The sequence below is a fragment of the Scardinius erythrophthalmus genome (genome assembly GCF_964197995.2).
Source record: "Scardinius erythrophthalmus genome assembly, contig: HAP1_SCAFFOLD_603, whole genome shotgun sequence".
NCBI classification, from domain to species: Eukaryota; Metazoa; Chordata; class Actinopteri; order Cypriniformes; family Leuciscidae; genus Scardinius; species Scardinius erythrophthalmus.
This window is the reverse complement of record NW_028296016.1, coordinates 1-20250: the sequence shown is the minus strand read 5'-3', so window position 1 is coordinate 20250 and position 20250 is coordinate 1. Positions and strand designations below refer to the sequence as shown.

The following is a 20250-nucleotide window of genomic DNA, read 5'->3' as shown; positions in this document are numbered from 1 at the left end:
ACAATATTTATTAATCTTTGTTAACATTAGTTAATAAAAATACAACAAAAATGTATAATAAAAATTAGTTCACAGTGCATTAACTAATCTTAACAAATACAACTTTTGATTTTAATAATGCATTAGCAAATGTCAAAATGAAAATGAACTAAGATTAATAAATGCTTAAGTATTGTGCATTCTTAGTCCATATTAACTAATGTAAACCTAGCCTACATTAACGAATGAAACCTTATTGTAGTGTTACCAAAATATCTGTAAAAAGCGTTGGTGTCAGATTCCAAACAGTGCGTTCAGATGTTCGTTCATAGCCTAATCATTGTAAGTTAACATCCCCTCTGCAGTAAAATGTTAAGAACTACCATTTTAATAACATTACACAGTGGTATACGCTTTAAATTTTTCTTTAACTCTAAAATGCACCTGCTCTAAAGCAGATTACGCAATAAATAAATAAAATAAAGCAGATTATACGCTACATTCAAGAACACAAGACGTGCCAAAGACAATGAATTAAGAAGCTGCACTTATTTTGCAGCTTCTCTTATGTATCTAACGCTTTTCGGAGTTCCCCAGGAGTGTTAAAACCAAATAAATCTTATTTTTTATTTTAGATTGTAGCCTAACGTTAACTGTTACACGTTGTCTCCGCGGGTGTAGTACACTGTGGTCAATGTAGTTCGATTCACAAATAAATTACTCTTTTGAGAGTTTGTGAATCAAATCAGAATCGCCTGTATAGAGAACTATGGCGCCGATAGCGTAGTCTGACTATGATTCGACTCCTATGAACTACTCGTTGAAAAAGACGAATTGACTGACTAAGTTTGAGCACAGGAATAAAACTCAATATCATTACATTAGCCAAAATCCAGTGCACTGGATACAGCACAGCAGTTTTTCCTAATAAAAAAACCCCTTAAATTTATCCTAAAAAGAGACCGTAGCTCAACACTCTCTCCGGGACCGAATGGATATTCTGAAGTAACGTATTATCATCGTAAACATCTGATCTAACGTTAGATATATATAAAAACACTATTTATCTTGACAATTAATACATCAAACAGCACTATAACAACAAATTATTTAAATTACTTACTCGTTTTTTCAGATGAATGATTCCTCTCGAAAACGTTGGTCTGCGTCTGCAGCCTGCAAGATCTTCCTCAGGATTTAAATTAACCGCCAAAACCTTTTTTCAAGTGGCCCGCTTGTGACAAAACGAACTCGGGCCGATGGTAAATACACACAGCTAACTTATATTATAGCGCGAACTGCTTTTAGCCGACACTGGCCCTTCATAAAAAGCCGTATATGAGCCAGCGCGAGTACAACTGCTTTTAGCCGACACTGGCCCTTCATAAAAAGCCGTACATGAGCCAGCGCGAGTACAACTGCTTTTAGCCGACACTGGCCCTTCATAAAAAGCCGTACATGAGCCAGCGCGAGTACAACTGCTTTTAGCCGACACTGGCCCATTCATAAAACGCCGTATATGAGCCAGTGCGAGTACAACCGCTTTTAGCCGACACTGGCCCGTTCATAAAACGCCGTATATGAGCCAGTGCGAGTACCACCGCTTTTAGCCGACACTGGCCCGTTCATAAAACGCCGTATATGAGCCAGCGCGAGTACCACCGCTTTTAGCCGACACTGGCCCGTTCATAAAACGCCGTATATGAGCCAGCGCGAGTACCACCGCTTTTAGCCGACACTGGCCCGTTCATAAAACGCCGTATATGAGCCAGCGCGAGTACAACTGCTTTTAGCCGACACTGGCCCTTCATAAAAAGCCGTACATGAGCCAGCGGGAGTACAACTGCTTTTAGCCGACACTGGCCCTTCATAAAAAGCCGTACATGAGCCAGCGCGAGTACAACTGCTTTTAGCCGACACTGGCCCGTTCATAAAACGCCGTATATGAGCCAGTGCGAGTACCACCGCTTTTAGCCGACACTGGCCCGTTCATAAAACGCCGTATATGAGCCAGCGCGAGTACCACCGCTTTTAGCCGACACTGGCCCGTTCATCCCTGCTGAAAAAAACAATAGAAACCATTACAGAATTGCTAATGGTTTTAATGGTTGTATTGGAAACTGTATTGGGTTTGATGGAAACCGTAATGGTTCTAGTGGGTCTCTATTGGTAATTTGTTTTCTTCTATTGGTGGCATGTTTTGTCTATTTGTCTGTATTGGTTTTAATGGAAACTGTAATGGTCCTAGTAGGTCTCTATTGGTAATTTGCTTTCTTCTATTGGTGGCTTTTTTTTTCTATTGGATACCATTAAGGTCCAATAAAATACCTTTGGCAAGGTTACATGTTCTACTGGACACCAGTATGAACCATTAAGACTCCAATAAATTTAGTGTTTTCTTTGGTTTGATGATAATGATTTAATGTAGGCTATACACATAGTTAATGCTAATGCAGATTTTTTTTTTTTTTTTTTGCAATTATTACAACAAAAATATATTTAAAAATGACTTTTGTATTATTATTTTTGTTTATGTTTTGGAATGAAAAAAATAAAATAGCCTAAAATACTTGGCTATTGCCCGCCAATATACGTAAAGGAGCACATTCACACAATGTACAAACTATAAGTGTTTGTAACTATATTAAACGTTATTAAATGAAATCGGTTCAGCAAGTTTGTTTTTCCGTCAAAAGAATAACTTACTCTAGTTACGACTTAATGCGGAAACGATAGAGCACCAACACACGAGTAAAAGTATGGGGGGCCGACCAAGATGGAGGTGTGAACGGATTGAATTTTCGAGCTCTCAGAACCAACTTTAGTTAAGAAGGATAGAATCGAATTTGGAAAGATCTTTCGAGTTGAGCAAAAGTGTACATCATTTTGACAAGTTTTTCTTTTTTGCTTCATATTGTTACTGCAAAATGCCTAACGCAGAGGTTATTGTCTTCTAACTGATGGTGTCGCCAGCCATAGGCGCCTCGCACCCACGGAAAATGCCGAGCACCCACGTGTGCCAGACTGCCAGTAGGCTACATTCATTTAAAATTAAATATTGCAGTTGGTGCTATGTGAAGCGTCTGTCACACTGTGAGTCGCTGTCAGTGGCCTGCTCCATATCCTATCCACCACAGCGTTTCTCGGATGAAAACGCCTATTTGACCCGCTCTGTACGCAGAGACACGTTCCTCCTGAAGAATTAACCGCAATGGTGAGTCAACAAATCTAATTTTTACTGTGTGGACTTGTGTGACAGAGTCCTGCACGGGTTCGTGTTCCCGCGGGTGACCCGCAAATTTTGCTCAAACTGGTGCGGGTCGGATCGGACACGGGGGAAAGGTCTAAACACGGGTTTAAAACAATCACGTGCAAACGTAAAAATATATGCACATTTTTAGGAACACATCTGCAAAAATATGCCTGTATTTCAAGTTAATACAATAATTTAAAATCCACGTCAGTTTATTTGTGCCCACGCCCTCCCAGTAGCCTACTTTCACTTTTAAAAAGTCATCATTACCGCGCGCGCGATCTGCTTGGACTCGTCGAGATGGATGCTTGATGAAAAGAATAGCTAGTGGAGATGGTAAAGTTGTCGAACAAAACTGAAGAAAACAATGTTGTGAAAGGCTTTGCTGCATGCATTTTCGTGTTGGATAGCCGCAAATGTGGAACTTCATCGCCGAGGAAGCACGCAGATAACTGGTAAACCAAGCAGTTCTATCGAACAGTATTTTTTAACACTGTTAAGTGCTAAATGAATAAATGTAAATGTAAATGTTAAGTAGGCTATGTGTGGTGTGCAGGGCGTGTTTGAACCCAAAATTGTCAGATAGGCTAGACGAAATTGCGTGGCAGATATAGTGTTGTAGCCGCGTCTGTTCCACTGGTAAAATGTTATAAGGCTACTCAGTTTTGTGGTAACGTACAGCCATGTTCTTCATGTATCGGCCTTTTGACAGCTTCGGCTGAAGTTGTCCTTGTGTTAATGGTCGTGTGATAACTTCTGTATGATCTGGCAATAAACAATAACATTTTTTGTAAGTGTGTCTATTATAGTCTAAACTGATTTTATTACGGTTGCGGGTCGGGTGTCGGTTCTATTTCAAGCGGGTCGGGTCGGTGCGGATTTAAATTAGTGCTGCTGTCTAGAAAACGGGTCGGGGGCGGTTTTAAGCACTGCGGGAACGGGCGGTGCGGTTTTACAAAATCGGACCCGTGCAGGACTCTGTTGTGTGACATTGATTCTTAATTTCCCACGAAGCTGATCTCGGTTACGTGTCAGTTAAACTTTTCATCTCCAATCCTGTCTGTATTTGTGCGAAGTGGCGCTGGCCTGAGTTGAAAGATAGCCTACTTTACGGCTTTATTATCAAGTAGGCCTAAATGTGTGTGTGTGTGTGTGTGTGTGTGTGTGTGTGTGTGTGTGTGTGTGTTCGTGTCGGCCGCTGTCCATTTCCTAAGGTTCTGAAATGCAAACATTTTTTGACTAGCCTACTTGATTTCTTTTTTTTTTTTTTTCTTTTTTTTTTAAAGAGCGTGCGCCCATGAGCACCCACGGAAGAAAATCGGCGCCTATGAGGCCAGCTACATCTCTGCATGGCTGCACATCGGTCAGACTTTGCCCACCGGTTACACTTAAACTAATAGAGAAACTCTCTGTTCAAACTTCAATTTAGCAGGCTTGTAGAAAAAAAATGCAATCGGACAGGTAAACAGAAGGAGGTTTTTTAAATAATACACATAATGCATGATATTACTTTGGACATTACTTTATTAAGATTCCTATTTAGGCTTCGTGGTATAATACCACTATAGTTATTTAAAACACTTACATCAGGTTGCTTTAAAGATAAAGATAAAAAGGAGTGAATCAAATATAATATTTTATGAAAGCCAAATAGTACAAAAAAAGAATGGCTCAAGAACATTTACCTGCCATTTATGTTTGTTGCCATACATACTGCATTTTACTTACAAGCACTTGTACATACAAAACATCTTTAGATAACATAACTTGACTTAACATCAGCCACACACACACACAGACACACACACACACACACACACACACACACACACACTCACACTTGCGTGTCTGGCAAGGGTTTGTTCTAGTCCCTCTCAAAAATGTTTGGAAAACTGCAAATGTATAGTTTGTCTTCCACTTTGATACACATGCATTTACCCTGAAGGCAACTAACAGGAACTAATTCTGTCTTGGATGATTCCCAGCATTGCACAATGGAAATGTGTGGAACAAAACCACAACGTTGTGGTAGTGGAAATACTGGAGCTACCTTAAATGTTGTTAATAATAATGCTATGTGATCATCCGTGTCAGAGAAAGAAATAATTTTATTGATTACCCCACATGTTCCATCTGTTAGTTTCACATAGCTTTCATCTCGTCTCTGAGATAGGGTGTAGTCTCCGCTAGTATACACCAGACCACCTTTGATCATGCGCTTATGCACTACAACTTCATCAGGTATGCACACGCGAGGGGCACAGAAGGCAGCCCGTTCTTCCTGTGTAACAACATGCACGCTCCCATTGTCAAGTAGCGTAGTATTGTCACATTTGACAGTATTTTGGACCCTTGGGTACTTGTTCAAATCAGAACAGAACCGTAACACCTCTTCTTTCACCGTGTACTTGGATGAGAAGTAAGGAATTGATCTAAATAGAAGAAACTTGGTAACTATCTGACTAGCCACTCCTTTTGTTCCTTTTACCAAAGTCAGGAGTTTGCCATTTGCGTTCTCGAAAGGAAATGCAGAATGTGTCCACAATGGGCCCCACAACTTGACTGACTTGGCAAGATGACTGAGAAGGTGAATGTTAAATGTCATCTGTGACTCACCATATAAAATCTGAAACCTGAACATGAAGTCAAGCAACAAGATCTCAGCTCTGTTGATTTCACAAGGTTTTAGTTCAGCCTTCAGTAACAGATAAATGGCTGATACAAGTAGGCCAAGATGTTGCAAGTACTTTTGGGGAAGAAGTCCTTCAAGACATGGTAGGCTGTAGAACAGGAGCCAGGATCGCCACTCAGAGGCTTTCCAGTGCACCCTATCTGACAACCCTCTAGGCAGTCGAGTAATCAGGTGTGGAGGTTGGATACCAACAATTCTAGCATCGATCTCTCTCAAAGTGGCAGGGCTGCCTACATAATATGGCTGGGTGGATGAAGAAGTATCAACCAGGAGTCTAGTAATCTGTCTTGAAACCCCCAGTAAGACTGCATGCATGTAGTCTGGGACAAACCCCCAGACAACATCAAAGAATGGCAAGTTGATTAGTGGAGAAGGACCTTTTATGCCCCTAATATTTGTCCCACCTTCTACAGCCAACTCCATATCCCTAACCATTTCCTCATTTGTTCTGTCACAATAGTCTTCTTCTGAAACTGGATACTTCACTACCCTATCAACCAGCTTCCCAGGATGCAGACAGAATCCGCAGCCATGATATCCATTAAACTGGGTAGTGTTTTGCATCAGCGGTCTCGCTTTGGAATCGACACTACAACAGAGGCCAACTATTTTGCTGTTAATAACAGACCCTTCTTTATGCCATGTGACACCAGTGTCAGCTAGGGTCTTGGCCTGGTCCACAAATGACTTGAGAAAGATTTCCATCACAGGCTCTTTTGGCCCAAACCAAAGGCCAGCAAGCAATACATTCTTAAACCTAAGTTCAGGGGGAAGCTCATTGATCATTATGTGGATGGGCCATATAGAGAACTTTGAAGAATTAAACACAGGGCTTCCATCTGAGTTGAATATGTATGATAGGTTGTGAGAATCTGAGAGGATCTGATTTGGGCCAGACAAATGTCTGTACTTCTCCCCATCATAGATGTCTGACAACACCTCATTATGACTCTTTTGCCTATCAAACCTATAATTCAAATGGGCACTCGCTTCTGTGCTTTCAAGCAGAGTCTGAATTTGTGGGGCAAGAGGAACATTGATAAAGAAGTTACCTCCATTCATAGAACCAGAATCAAAAGTGCTGCCACATGATCCACATTCATCAATTTGTTTGTCACTGATCTCCTGGACTGTTCCTATGTTGAAGTAACATTTTTCGCAGTAGAACTGAAATTCTACTCCCTCACAACTGTTTTTAAACACTCTGTTAAAAAGATACTTGGATCGAGGTACAACTTCTTGCCCAAACAATTTATTAATCAACTGCAGTAAATCATGTAACTGGCAACCAGTTATTTTATGCTTTGCTGCATGGCTCATAATCATGAGCATTGCCTCAGCTTTTGTGGTAGTTCCTGTGGCAGACAAAGCAGTGTCCATGTCAGGCTGTAGGTCAATCATTGACAGGGGATCAGTGTTCTGCTTCGTGCTGCCTGTCCTATGGTCTATCTCAGACTCTGACTCTGTTCCACTGCATGCCTTTAAAAAAGCAACATCTTTGTTAAAGGTATTGTTGTGTGTAGGTCTGCTCATACACATATTCACGCAGGTTCATAGTTATATTTTTTTAAACGTACAGACCCTCCAAAACTATACATTTATAATTGAAAACTTAAAGAAGTACATGTGTACCTGAGAGAGAGGAAAAAACAATTATCAGAAAAAGCTAAACTAGTACTCACATGTGTTTCTGAAGGTCTACTTGAGCCTGGTGCAATGTCTACCTCACTACTGTACTCATCTGTCATCAGTTCAGCTGTTTTCCATTGACCATTCTGACAATAATGTTATAGTTATGTTACAATCATGACATCCGTGTTACAATCATGAAATCTATGTAACAATCATGACATCTATGTAACAGTCATGACATCTATGTTACAATTGTTACAATCATGACATCTATGTAACAATCATGAAACGGTTGTATTTTTATAAACTTATGTTAACAAAGATTAATAAATACTGTAACAAATTAGATCAAAAAGTTTTTAATGTCGAGAGAAACATTTCAGTCAAATTGGTTTTAAAACTTGTGACTAGTAGTGTACATGATAAATGTTTATTAGAACAAGCTAAACTAGTACTCACATGTGTTTCTGAAGATCTACTTGAGCCTGGTACAACGTCTACCTCACTACTGTACTCATCTGTCATCAGTTCAGATAATTTGCATATGGAGTTGAGTGTTGTTATCGTGGCTGCTTCACTTTCTGGACCATTCTGATAATAATGTTACAGTTATGTTACAATCATGACATTGCACTAACAGCAAGAGTAACTGCGAATAATTGTACTTCATCTGACTCTGTAGCTGCCTGTTTCCATGCTTATTTTTTGAATGTGTAACGTTATGGTCTTTTATAGCTTTCAATACATCAGGAAAACAGTTCACAAAACTTTCACATACCACAAATGGTGTACTCAACATTGAATGGCTGTTCTGTATGCTCTCTGTCTCACTGTTCTGTATGCTGTCTCTCTCACTCTCTCTGTTCTGTATGCTGTTTGTCTTACTCCCTGCCTCTGAGAGCATATCTATTAAAATACCATAAGCAACAAGAAAAAAACAAGCTGAAGAAATCTCATACAAATATATATAAAGGCAAGGCAAGGCAAGTTTATTTATATAGCACATTTCATACACAATGACAATTCAAAGTGCTTTACATAGAAGAAATTAAAATAATAAAAATAAATAATAATTAAAACATTAAAACATGTTAATATATCACAAATAATGTATTTTATAATATTTAAATAACCTTTTAAAAATAGGTTCTACAAAAAAATGTAATTGACAAAGATGTATGAAACTTATGACCATTATCTCTGTTTCACTGTTACTTTTATTTAACAGGTATATGTGTGAGGACTTTTATTTTGATATCCGATGAGAATCGGATATTTCTCTGGGTTTTTATTTAGCCTATTTATTTGTCAATTAAAAATCAAAAGTTATTCTTCAGTAAGTATGTCAGACTTTGCTGGATCACCTCCGTCCTATGTACTAACGTTTTTATTTACATTTTTTAACAATAAAATGTATTCAAATAATCGGGACAATCCTACTGGATAATAAGCGTGATAGTCTACGTCTACGGTACCTGTTTCATTGGCTGTTTGGCTCTCTTCCTCGTCAACATCAACACCTGGCCTGTCATATCTACACACTGTCTGGCGAGGTATCTTTGTCTTACTTTGAGGTTCCAGGTATAGCTTATATTTTTGCCTATTTCTACGCATATTTGTCCCGAAAAATAAATAATGATGAAAAAAGTGCTTGAGACGAGATGTTGATCACGCAAAAAGGGGGCGGAGCTTAGCTTGCGCGTGACAGTTCCAACTGAAATAACGGTATAATAATTTAAACTGATCTGCTCGTTCACGAACCACCCTTTTTTACTTTTTCTGTCAGGTAAGTGTCATTAATACTTTTCATTCCTGTTATTTTCGATGCAATATTTACTTTTCTGCCCTGTCCGCTATTGAGGTAGACTATAACATAGGCCCAGCGGGCCGATGGCGGCCCACCAGTGGCAAAGTTGGCGGCCCACTGGCGTTTTGCTCATCGTTATTCCAGCGGACCACCTTCCCGGTCCGCTACCGAGCCGCTGGTTCATAATAAGTGTTTTCTGGCATACCACGGTTTAGACTGTTGGTCCAGATTGGTCGTGTTGCCGATGGTGTTATATTTTGTTATATTATAATATTTTGTCCGACCGTGTCAAGCCGCTGACTTTTGCCGCCCAATGCTGGTGGACCGCCAGCCATTGTTAGCTGATAACGGGCTGTGTATGTATTTATACTTAAATGTAAAATCAACATTGCTACAGTAAGTAAGACTGCTTATTAACATACGTTGCCACGTAAGGTTAAGTCTGTTGATAGTATAAAAAAAAGTAATTAAAGGCTGACACAGACAGAGTGCAAGTAGCAAATAAGCAGCTAACGTTACCGAATTAATTTCACAGTCAATGTCTTGCCCAGTAGTATACAGTTGGTTGAGAATATGTCTTAAGTGAACGTAAACAGTTAAACAATCCGATATGTTACGTTATTCGTGCTTTAGGTCGACAGCAGCCTAATAAACATGCCATTTCATTCGTTTTATTTGACCTTTATGTCATGTTTCTTGTAATTTGGTTATTTGCATTCTAGTGAAACAGAGCAAGTAACTTAACGTTGGCTTGCAACAGAGAGTGGCTGCAAGGTAATTATTCACAAATAAAACATTTTGTATTGCTAATACAAAGTAATTTATATAAAATGTGTTTTTATTAACTGTCGTTTGTCTTGTATGTTAGCATGTTTGCCTACGTCCGTTATATCGACGACAACATCCGACAGATAGTGCCCTTGGACCACATAAAAGGCTTCTGTCCAAAAGATGTGAAAGATTTTGAAACAAAGAAAAAATATAACATTTTGTGGAAGAAATCGCCAGAGGACCAGGGGCAATACTACAAAGCACAGATATTAAAACTGGCTGGTAGGTATTTAAAGCTACACTATATATAAGTATATCAGTCAAACTATTTGTTGCACTGCTGGAATCATAGATGTGGGTATTACAGTTACTGTTACAAAAGATTCTCAAACAACCACTTAACATATTTACTGGTGGTGACAAAGAACTGTAGTTATTTTTTCTTCTATTCTTCAGAATCTGAAGAGGAATTAAAGCGCGAGCGAATCTCAATACCCCCACTCAACAGTGATGAGGAAGACTGGTCATCTACCAAAAGCTCCAAGAATCCATCTGTAAGCTATGTAGGCTAATGCATCTCTTAAGTAATACAATTGAGTGCATTATTGCTGCACATTTTTCAGCATTGGAGGTAGTTTTTTCATAAATTTATACCATAGGGATTTAAAAAATAGTCTCCATTAAAGTGTTGTAAGTCATGAACCAAACCAATCAAAGCTATGAGGTTAATCACAACATTACACACTTTGCATTTTGCTTGTTTCAGTTCTCTGAATCTGTAATTTCAGTGAAATTATCTAAATAGCATCATGGGAAATGTAGTTCCCTATCAGTCGGTCACTATGACATATGTCTGTAAATTCTGCTGTTAAAAAAATATTTTTGGTTTATTTTATAGTGTGACAAGACAAATGACCAGAAAAAAAAAAAGCCAGCAGTCCAAAGCATACAGAAACGGAAAACTTTAATGGAAATCCTAAAAGAAAAGAAAAAAGTTGTCCAGAGCAGTTACGAAACACACAATGAGTATGTCCCCTTGGATGTGCACAAGGAACTGCAAGACAAGTACTACAACATCAAAAAAAGGATGCGAGAGGAGGAGATGAGTAATGAAGAAAAAGAGAAGAAAATTAAATGTTTAAAAGAAGAGAATAGGGACACGAAAGCTGAACTGCAGCAGCTAAGGCGGTTAAACCTTCATCTCCAAGAGGAGCTCTTCCAAAACAAAAAAAGTGAGCATTTTCAAACTGGTTGGCTATTCATTTTACATGCATGTTTTTAAAGTTCTTAGAAAGAATTGGACATATTCAAATGTAAGTTATAGCCTGTGATTTTTTATTTTTTATTGCAACAAAACTATTAAAAGTGTTGCTTAATCTGATATTACAGTAACACAAAAGGAGCCACAGACCTCTTCTGCAGGCCACACTTCACTCCCACAGCAGCCAGTTCACGGTCCAGAAGAACCAGCAGAGGAGCAAACGGCTATAATACTCAAACGTGAGCATTTTCAAACTGTTTGACTATTAATTTTACATGCATGTTTTTAAAGTTCTTAGAAAGAATTGGACACATTCAAATGTAAGTTATAGGCAGTGATTGATAAAAAAAACGAATATAGTTATCATTCTTGGTGTGAATGGGCCTTTACTCTGATATTACAGTAACACAAAAGGAGCCACAGTCCTCTTCTGCAGGCCAGACTCCACTCCCACAGCAGCCAGTTCAAGGTCCAGAAGCAGAGGAGCAGAGCATAAGACACAGGGATGACAAGGTATTTCGTAGACTGTAAAACACAAACTCTACATATTCCTATCATTTTAATGCAAAGCAGGGGAGTCTTGAGAAGCCAGGTTATCTAGTTTATCCCTGTATACCCTTACAAATTTTTTTATTCAGCTGTGGTATTAGTATTCTTATTTTAAACTAGGGCTGCACGATTAATCACAATGAAACACAGTGCTCGCAAAATCGGCTGCCCGACGTCCCGGGGCTATTGTGTTTTCAAGTCGGGCTACCAAAATGCATAACCGGCCTGCCCGACGGGCTATCTGAAATAGTGTTCGCTTCAGTCTTGTTATAATCAGATTCAACGCGTCTTCATCTTCAATCCGCAGCAGCGCAGAGCAGAGCACATATCAGAAACAGGTGTGTGTGTGTGTGTGTGTGTGTGTGTGTGTGTGTGTGTGTGTGTGTGTGTGTGTGTTCACCTGAGTCTCATTGGTCTGTCAATGTCAGAATATTTGAGATGACCAATCAAATCAAAGTAGGCAGGGTTTATATTCACAGAAGCTGCTGAGAGCGAATTTGAGCAGAGCGACTCAGTTTACGGTCAAGTGCGAGATAAGATGTTAGTAGCTAAACTAAACATTTCATATTTGACAGTTTTTTTAGGTCATAAATGTGAAACGAATGACAAAAATAATCAGACAAACGAATATACTTTTGTCGAATTTCGCCATTTTGAACTGAAAATAGGCCTATGTAACGTGACTAATAATTAGTTTACTGTCATTGTGAGGGGACATTTAACAGAGCATTAACAAATCCGTTTTCATGTTAGGCACAAGATTAATAATGAATGTGTACATATTGAGAATTAATATACAATTTGTAGCCTTCAGTAAATTAAAAAAAGTTCAGCTTTAGGAGGGGAAGAGACAGGGCAAGATGAGGAGACTGAGAGAAGAAGAAAGAGTAATGTATAAGAAGTGAGAGCAAGTATTGACACATAATCTACTGCCCGCTGACATTGTTTTAAAGCTATTTCTTATCCTTTTTTGGCCTTCAAACGTCTTGAAATGGACATATCAGAGAAATAAAAAATTTGAACTCCCTAATAACCTTAAATGTAGGACCTCTTTGATTTATAAAGCCCTGTCTACGGCCCTATATTAGGAAGAAGATCAATAATGAATGTGTACATATTGTGAATGAATTTAATAAACTTAGTTAGGCTACCTAGCTTTCTTAGTAGCTTTCAGTAAAGGAATGTGTCTGAGAAAATGATTCATAAATCAACCTATCAGTTGACCCTATGTTTACTTCACTGACAGACAAAAATGAAAAGCCTATATCAGTCAAAGCTCAGCTTTAGGAGGGGAAGAGACAGAGCAAGAGAAAAAGAAAGAGAATTGATACTTTGCACTTGACGTCACAAGTACTGTCTGGCGGGCAAGAACGTCGTTCTCCAGCAACGAAACCCAGTAAACTAATCAAGGGTCGCCAGTTTTACTATACAAAAGTTGGTGTTTTGAGGTGTAAACGACATGCCAGATAGTTGATGAGATAAGCAACCTTCACAGTATACACACGTCTGTGCCTATTACCATCAAAGGTAATTTCAACATTTGTTTGAACACAATGGGTGTATGATCATGTAATTAATCGTGTCTTTAAGTTACTGTAGTTTTGTCAATCAACACCACCAATATTTACCAGCTGGTTCGGCGAGTCAGCTGTTTGTGTTATGAATCTAAGCTAGACTAACTGTAACGTTATGTTCACACCGCCGCTGGCGAGAGCAGCAAAATTCATTGAAAATGAATGATTTCCGGGCACTTTGACGCTCTCGCCGGTGGCGGTGTGAACGTACAGTAACAGCTGTCGTCTTTTGCTAACAATAACAGAAGTGTGTGATAGGTTGTTTTGAGGTTTGCGATATCTATGATTTTCAATGAGAACCAGAGATGACCCAACAGTAGAGCTAACGTTAGATTATTTACGGAGGAATTATTACTGCTCTATTATCTTTAAAAAACTTGTCTGCTTTACACAATTTAGGAGTTATTATCTTGGAGTTAATCCTAGTCCATATGCAGCTAGCTCGCTAACAGACTTGATAGCTACTAGAAAGACCTGGAACTACAGGACTCTACGTTGGAAATACCCGTTTGTTGCCCGCCAGGTATCCATGGTAGTCACGTGACTGCAAAGTATCAATAGGAGTGTGCTGATGAGGAGAGAAAAATAATCAGCTGCCCACTTACATGGTTTTAAAGCTATTGTTATCCATTTTTTTGGCCTTTAAAACATCTTAAAATGCACATATGTAGATCAGAGAAATCAACATTTTCTCGGGGTGCCCCCGAACCCCCCTGACTAGCCTGCCTCACATTCGGGACCTCAGTGATGATAAAACCCTGCCATCTGCATGTTAATGAAACTTAATAGTGAGCATTAGACCCTAAACTAAAGTGTTACGTGTTTTTTTTGTTTGTTTTTTCATACCCTCATTGGGGGCTGAGCCACAGACACACTGATTCATGTTCCATACTGGTCACACACATTTCAGTTCAGTTAGAACCAGATGCATATTTGTTGATATTTTGTGTTTTGAAAAGGTTTTTGATTCATTGTTTTGACTCCTAACAAATTTTCTACATTAAAAATTGTCTTTTTATCTGGGCTAGTAAAATTCATTTCGGGGCTACCAAAATACGAAGAGAGCCTGCCCGAAGGGCTACCAGCGATTTTGAAATTTTGCGAGCCCTGAAACAGCACGGTAGTCATGCATTATAAATTCATAATACAATTTTTCTGGATCTCATGAAGTCATAATGTTCCTCATTTAAATAATACCCAACCACAAAATACGCAAAAAAGTACATACTTCTCCAGCCATCGTGGCCAAGAGTCAAGTCAAGAGCCACGGAGGCCAGTCCTACATGACTCCTCAAACTACCTGCATCGCCATGGCCCCCTTAGTTACCTGCTACCTATTGGTGCCAAGTAATCAGTAAAACCAATATAATGGTCGACCTCTACTTTTAAATGAGGTAAAATGGTCTTATGCATATTAATGTTTTTTTTTTTTTTTTTTTTCTTTCAGGATCTAGGACATGGAGTCCTGATACCCACAGGAAAGTGGGACATCGTGAGGAGATTAGAGGGGGACTCAAAATTCTGCAAGAGCTTAGCTGTAGTCATATGGGGTACCACAGTCCTCAAACAGAGGAGTGTTACGGGGATGAAATGTAACGCAAAACCTGAGGCTGAGGCAAAACCACCTCTGAGTCCAGAAAAGATCTCCGCTATCAAAGGTAAAACTGTCAAATTTAGCTATAATTAAATCTCAACACAAGACACTAGGGCTGTAATCTCCCAGTTGACTAGTCGATTAATTGGTAGGCTCTTGATTTTTCTAACGTCATTTTTAGTCGATTTTTAGTTAAAGACAGCTTGATCATGCCGGTTTGCACTGCACAACATCAGGAAGATCAGGCCTTACCTAACTGAGCATGCAACACAACTTCTCGTCCAGACTCTGGTCATATCTAGGCTTACTGCAATGCTCTTCTGGCTGGACTTCCATCATGTGCAATTAAACCACTACAGATGATTCAGAACGCTACCCCAGAACGCTAAAAAAAGACTAAATGTAAATGTATGCCTATTAACAACTGGCCGGGGACTACAGCTGGAAATTAGCCGTAGAGGCTAAAGCTGCTCTTTTATCAAAAGACACTGTCCACGTTATTATAAACTAATAAACTAAATAAGGAACACAGCAGTCATTTTGATGTTCCTAAATCCAAACCGCTGAAGACGCAGTGGCAGAGTTTTGTTTTCAAAGGGAATATTCCCCACGATCAACGTCAATGCTTTCATGTTTCGCGAATCATTTCTCACCAGACTGCTTTATAAACGAGGGTCAGTATATAGCTGGTTTTGCTAAGAAGCTGCTCCTGAAAAAATAATCGGTAAATCATTAGTCATGATCAGTACTTGAATTAAAAAACACAACCGGGTGTATGTCCAGCTGGAGCAACCAGCACCTGGAGCTTTGTGGTTCTGTGTGCTCTACCTCCTTAAATTGTCACTGTATAACTTCAGATTTCAGTTGTCAAGCATCATATTCTACTTAATTTCCTGTGTGGTCAGATTTAAAATGTTTTAATTACTCTGAAAAGCATCCTGGTGCTACTTTTTTTCCAGTACATCCTCGAATTATTGTCATTCCATTATCACATTGTACACAAAACACTTTGTATTTACAAATTATTTGGTAAATCATTAGTCATGATCAGTACTTGAAGTAAAAAATGTATTTATTTATTTGTGTGTGTGTGTGTGTGTGTGTGTGTGTGTGTGTGTGTGTTCTAAACAGAGTGTCTGTCTCAGAGGCTGGAGGAAAGGGGTCACACCTCAGAGGAAATAAATAAGCGCCTCCTAAGTGTACGGAAATACCTGGCTGAGAAGATCAGTGATATAAACAGGACAAAAACTATCACTGGTAAGTATTTAAATACCCATTTCTTAAGTAAGGGATAATGTATAGCGAGGCGATTGTTATAGCAAATACAACCCCGTCTTGAATCAGCCTGAAGGGGTTGTATTGCAATTATTACCTATTATCCAACTGCGCGAGACTTTTGTGTGCATGTGCTTGTCAAACAATGTCAAACATTTTGTTAAAGATTATAACATCTTTGAAAAAAAAAACACTGTCAGTTCTGTTTTTTTGAATAAAGGGTTGAAATAATATCTTTGTAGATTTATATGTTCATCATTTCATTGGGTAACTGTTGAGCAGCTTTTTTTGTTGAAAGCTTGACCACTTTCTTTGACACATCAGTTCCTACACTTCTTGAGTGCTCGAGTAGTGTTGTAAAATGGATGGTTCCGGTCCTCATGATTGGCTGAATTGCTTTATAAGCCACTGTAAAACTCTAAAACATAACAAACACCTGGGACCTCATTACATCATTAGCCCCTTTCACACATAGTCCTCACTGGTGAATTACTGTTAAGAGATCGTGTGTGAACAGGACTTTTTAAAAAATACTGGTAAATCAGTTTAGCCAAATAGCCAATTTACCTATGTATTTATTTATTTATCACTTAAATGATTTCGGTGCATCCTAGTTGAACTATCTGTTTTATAATTTAAAACCTACACCTGGAGAAGATTAAATAAAAGATGACTGTAATGCTGTAAAGTTTACAAAGATCTTGAATCTGCTCAAAGTACGCCCAAAGATGTTGGATGAATATATATAAATATATAATGTATGAATAATCTTATGTACTGGTAATGTGGTTTAAGAGGTACATTGTCCTAATGAATTCTCCTTCTTGTTGCAGGTCTCAGTCAGCCCAAGTGAAGACACACAATGTGTTAATGTAAAAAAACTGAATTAAGTAATAAAAATGTAATATTAATATTTTGTGTCAGATGTTTATTTCCAGCTGGGTTGAGTAAAAAAGCAGGTCTTAATACTGTATATAGTTTGTATTTCGGGTGCATGTTCTTTTTGCAAAACAAAACCTGAGCTGTAAGCTATTGAAAAGTTGGTGTGAAGTTTATATCAATTGTGTATAATAGTAGTTATAATTCAAATTAATTTATTAAAAACTATAGTTAATGTCCTAATTATTAACAGCTAAAAGCATCAAACCTACAAATCTTAACCAATACACAACTGTAATGGAAACCATTAAATATGTGCAATTCAAGACCAATACAAATTTGTAATGAAACCATCAGAACCAATACAAAAACTGTAATGGAAACCATTAAATATGTGCAATTCAAGACCAATACAAATTTTTAATGAAACCATCAGAACCAATACAAAAACTGTAATGGAAACCATTAAATATGTGCAATTCAAGACCAATACAAATTTGTAATGAAACCATCAGAACCAATACAAAAACTGTAATGGAAACCATTAAATATGTGCAATTCAAGACCAATACAAATTTGTAATGAAACCATCAGAACCAATACAAAAACTGTAATGGAAACCATTAAAATACAAATCATGACCAATACAAATTTGTAATGGAAACCCTTAAAACCAATAAATCCTAATGGAATATGGCCCAAAACACACTACGTAATGGACTCCACTTGGTAATGGTTTTAATGGTTAACGGCTGATGGTTTGTAATGGTTTTGTAGTGGAAACCATTAGCAATTCTGTAATGGTTTCTATTGTTTTTTTCAGCAGGGATAAAACGCCGTATATGAGCCAGCGCGAGTACAACTGCTTTTAGCCGACACTGGCCCTTCATAAAAAGCCGTACATGAGCCAGCGGGAGTACAACTGCTTTTAGCCGACACTGGCCCTTCATAAAAAGCCGTACATGAGCCAGCGCGAGTACCACCGCTTTTAGCCGACACTGGCCCATTCATAAAACGCCGTATATGAGCCAGTGCGAGTACAACCGCTTTTAGCCGACACTGGCCCGTTCATAAAATGCCGTATATGAGCCAGCGCGACTACCACCGCTTTTAGCCGACACTGGCCCGTTCATAAAACGCCGTATATGAGCCAGCGCGACTACCACTGCTTTTAGCCGACACTGGCCCGTTCATAAAACGCCGTATATGAGCCAGCGCGAGTACCACCGCTTTTAGCCGACACTGGCCCGTTCATAAAACGCCGTATATGAGCCAGCGCGAGTAAAACTGCTTTTAGCCGACACTGGCCCTTCATAAAAAGCCGTATGTCAGACAGAAGTGTTGTGTACACAGTCGGCACGACTCTGGCCCATTATCTTTTCACCGATGCCGACACTGAGCCGACAGTAACGCATTTCAGCCGGAATCGGCCCAAATGTGCTTGCTATCTGGGGAAGGAGAAGGAACAGAGAGAGAGAGAGATGCATGCGCGAGTTACCTGTGTGCGTCGATCTCTTCTTTAAAGTCTAGCAGCTACAGTCCCCTCGTTGCTTAAGCATATAGCTAACTTAATGATTCTTTAATGGATTTATTACAATTATTTATGAATGACAGGCAACACTGATACAAATTAAACGATATTCAAAAATCATCCATTTAGCCTACCTAAACGTTTCCATATGCGTCTCTCACTCTGCTTGCAAGTGTATCTGTGTTACTATGGTTACCAATGTAGCGGATTCATTTCGAACTGTAATCAAACTGACTCGAACTACCTGTGCATTAAACGGTTTTGCTGCACACCTTCCAGCCAATCAGAATCGAGTATTTAAACAGCCCATGGTAAAATGTTTATTAACAATGTTTCAACCAAACAATTTTTCCCCTAAAAACTATACTTGTTTATCAAGGACAACAAAATGAGTAATAAGCATGCTGGGGATGTAACTTGAGACATGTGAAGTCATTTCCAACTAAGCTGTAATTATGTCAAATAAAGTATGACATTTTTATTTAATTGTGTGTTTAGGATATATACACTCTCAGAAAAAAGTTATTAGAGCGGCACCTATTCAAAAGGTACGCGTTTGTACCTTATTTTCCCCTAAAAGGTGCATATTAGTATCTTAAATTTACATATTACATAATAGTACCTTAATGGTTCATATTAGTACCTTTTAAAAGGGTACTTTATTGTTTTGTTTTTTGTTTATTATTATTTTAAAAAATGTCTACATTGTCATTTCTATCACAGAATAGAAACAAAAAAATTCTCCCATGATGCATGTATTTACACTTTTGGCCCTGACCCTAACCCTAACCCTAACCCTAACCCTAAACCCCAACCCTATTACACAAATTATTAGTAGACAAATTAAATAAACCTGTGAGAGTGTGAAAAGGGTTTTAAAACAAATTATTTTCGAAAAATCCACAATTTCAAAAGTACTCATAAAGTGCCAAAGAAACAACTGTATGTGTTTATGTTCAGTCATTTTGAATATGCCTGAATTTATTGCCATTGCAGCTTCATACATCTCAATCCAAACTGATACTACTGTTGCTCTCTAAAATAATAAAAAAAAAAAACATAAATACTGAAGACACTTTGCTTAATTTATTTTATAGGTCAGCTTTAATGAGAATTAGGATTGTGTATCCATCTTGTTTTACACTGTTTTGCATATATATTCCTTTTTAAACACTTCCAATAACACAGTTGCGAATGTTTCAAGTTCAGTAAAACTCTTTTATGCAAATACAAATAACAGCTCTAGTAAAAATTTACTCCTAAAAATTATACTCCTATTTCTCAAAATAAATCTTAAAGAAATGAGTGGCATTGAACAGGAATGTACACAAGAGTGGACACATAGTATCTCATTTCAATTCACTTTTATCTTGCTTTGAAGTAAGGTCTGATCTTCATGCTGATAGATTTGAGCGAATACCACGAGCCCTTCCAGTTCATCCACACAATGCCA

General features: G+C 38.4%; 1 protein-coding gene across 2 annotated transcripts; it reads left to right on the top strand.

The window, feature by feature from the left end:
* The first annotated feature begins 9196 nt into the window (after window positions 1-9196).
* On the top strand, window positions 9197-17296 carry LOC308686655 (uncharacterized protein). 2 transcript variants are annotated; one of them, XM_081395093.1, is made up of 10 exons: window positions 9432-9759; window positions 10086-10137; window positions 10232-10416; window positions 10591-10688; window positions 11033-11366; window positions 11524-11634; window positions 11799-11908; window positions 14966-15176; window positions 16244-16369; window positions 17221-17296. In XM_081395093.1, the coding sequence occupies exons 3-10, from the start codon at window positions 10233-10235 to the stop codon at window positions 17238-17240; spliced, it is 1194 nt and encodes a 397-aa protein (XP_081251219.1). In that variant the 5' UTR covers window positions 9432-9759; window positions 10086-10137; window position 10232; the 3' UTR covers window positions 17241-17296. The 2 variants fall into 2 exon arrangements, with proteins under 2 accessions (XP_081251218.1, XP_081251219.1); XM_081395092.1 differs by having other exon boundaries at window positions 9197-10137.
* The last annotated feature ends 2954 nt before the right edge of the window (window positions 17297-20250 follow it).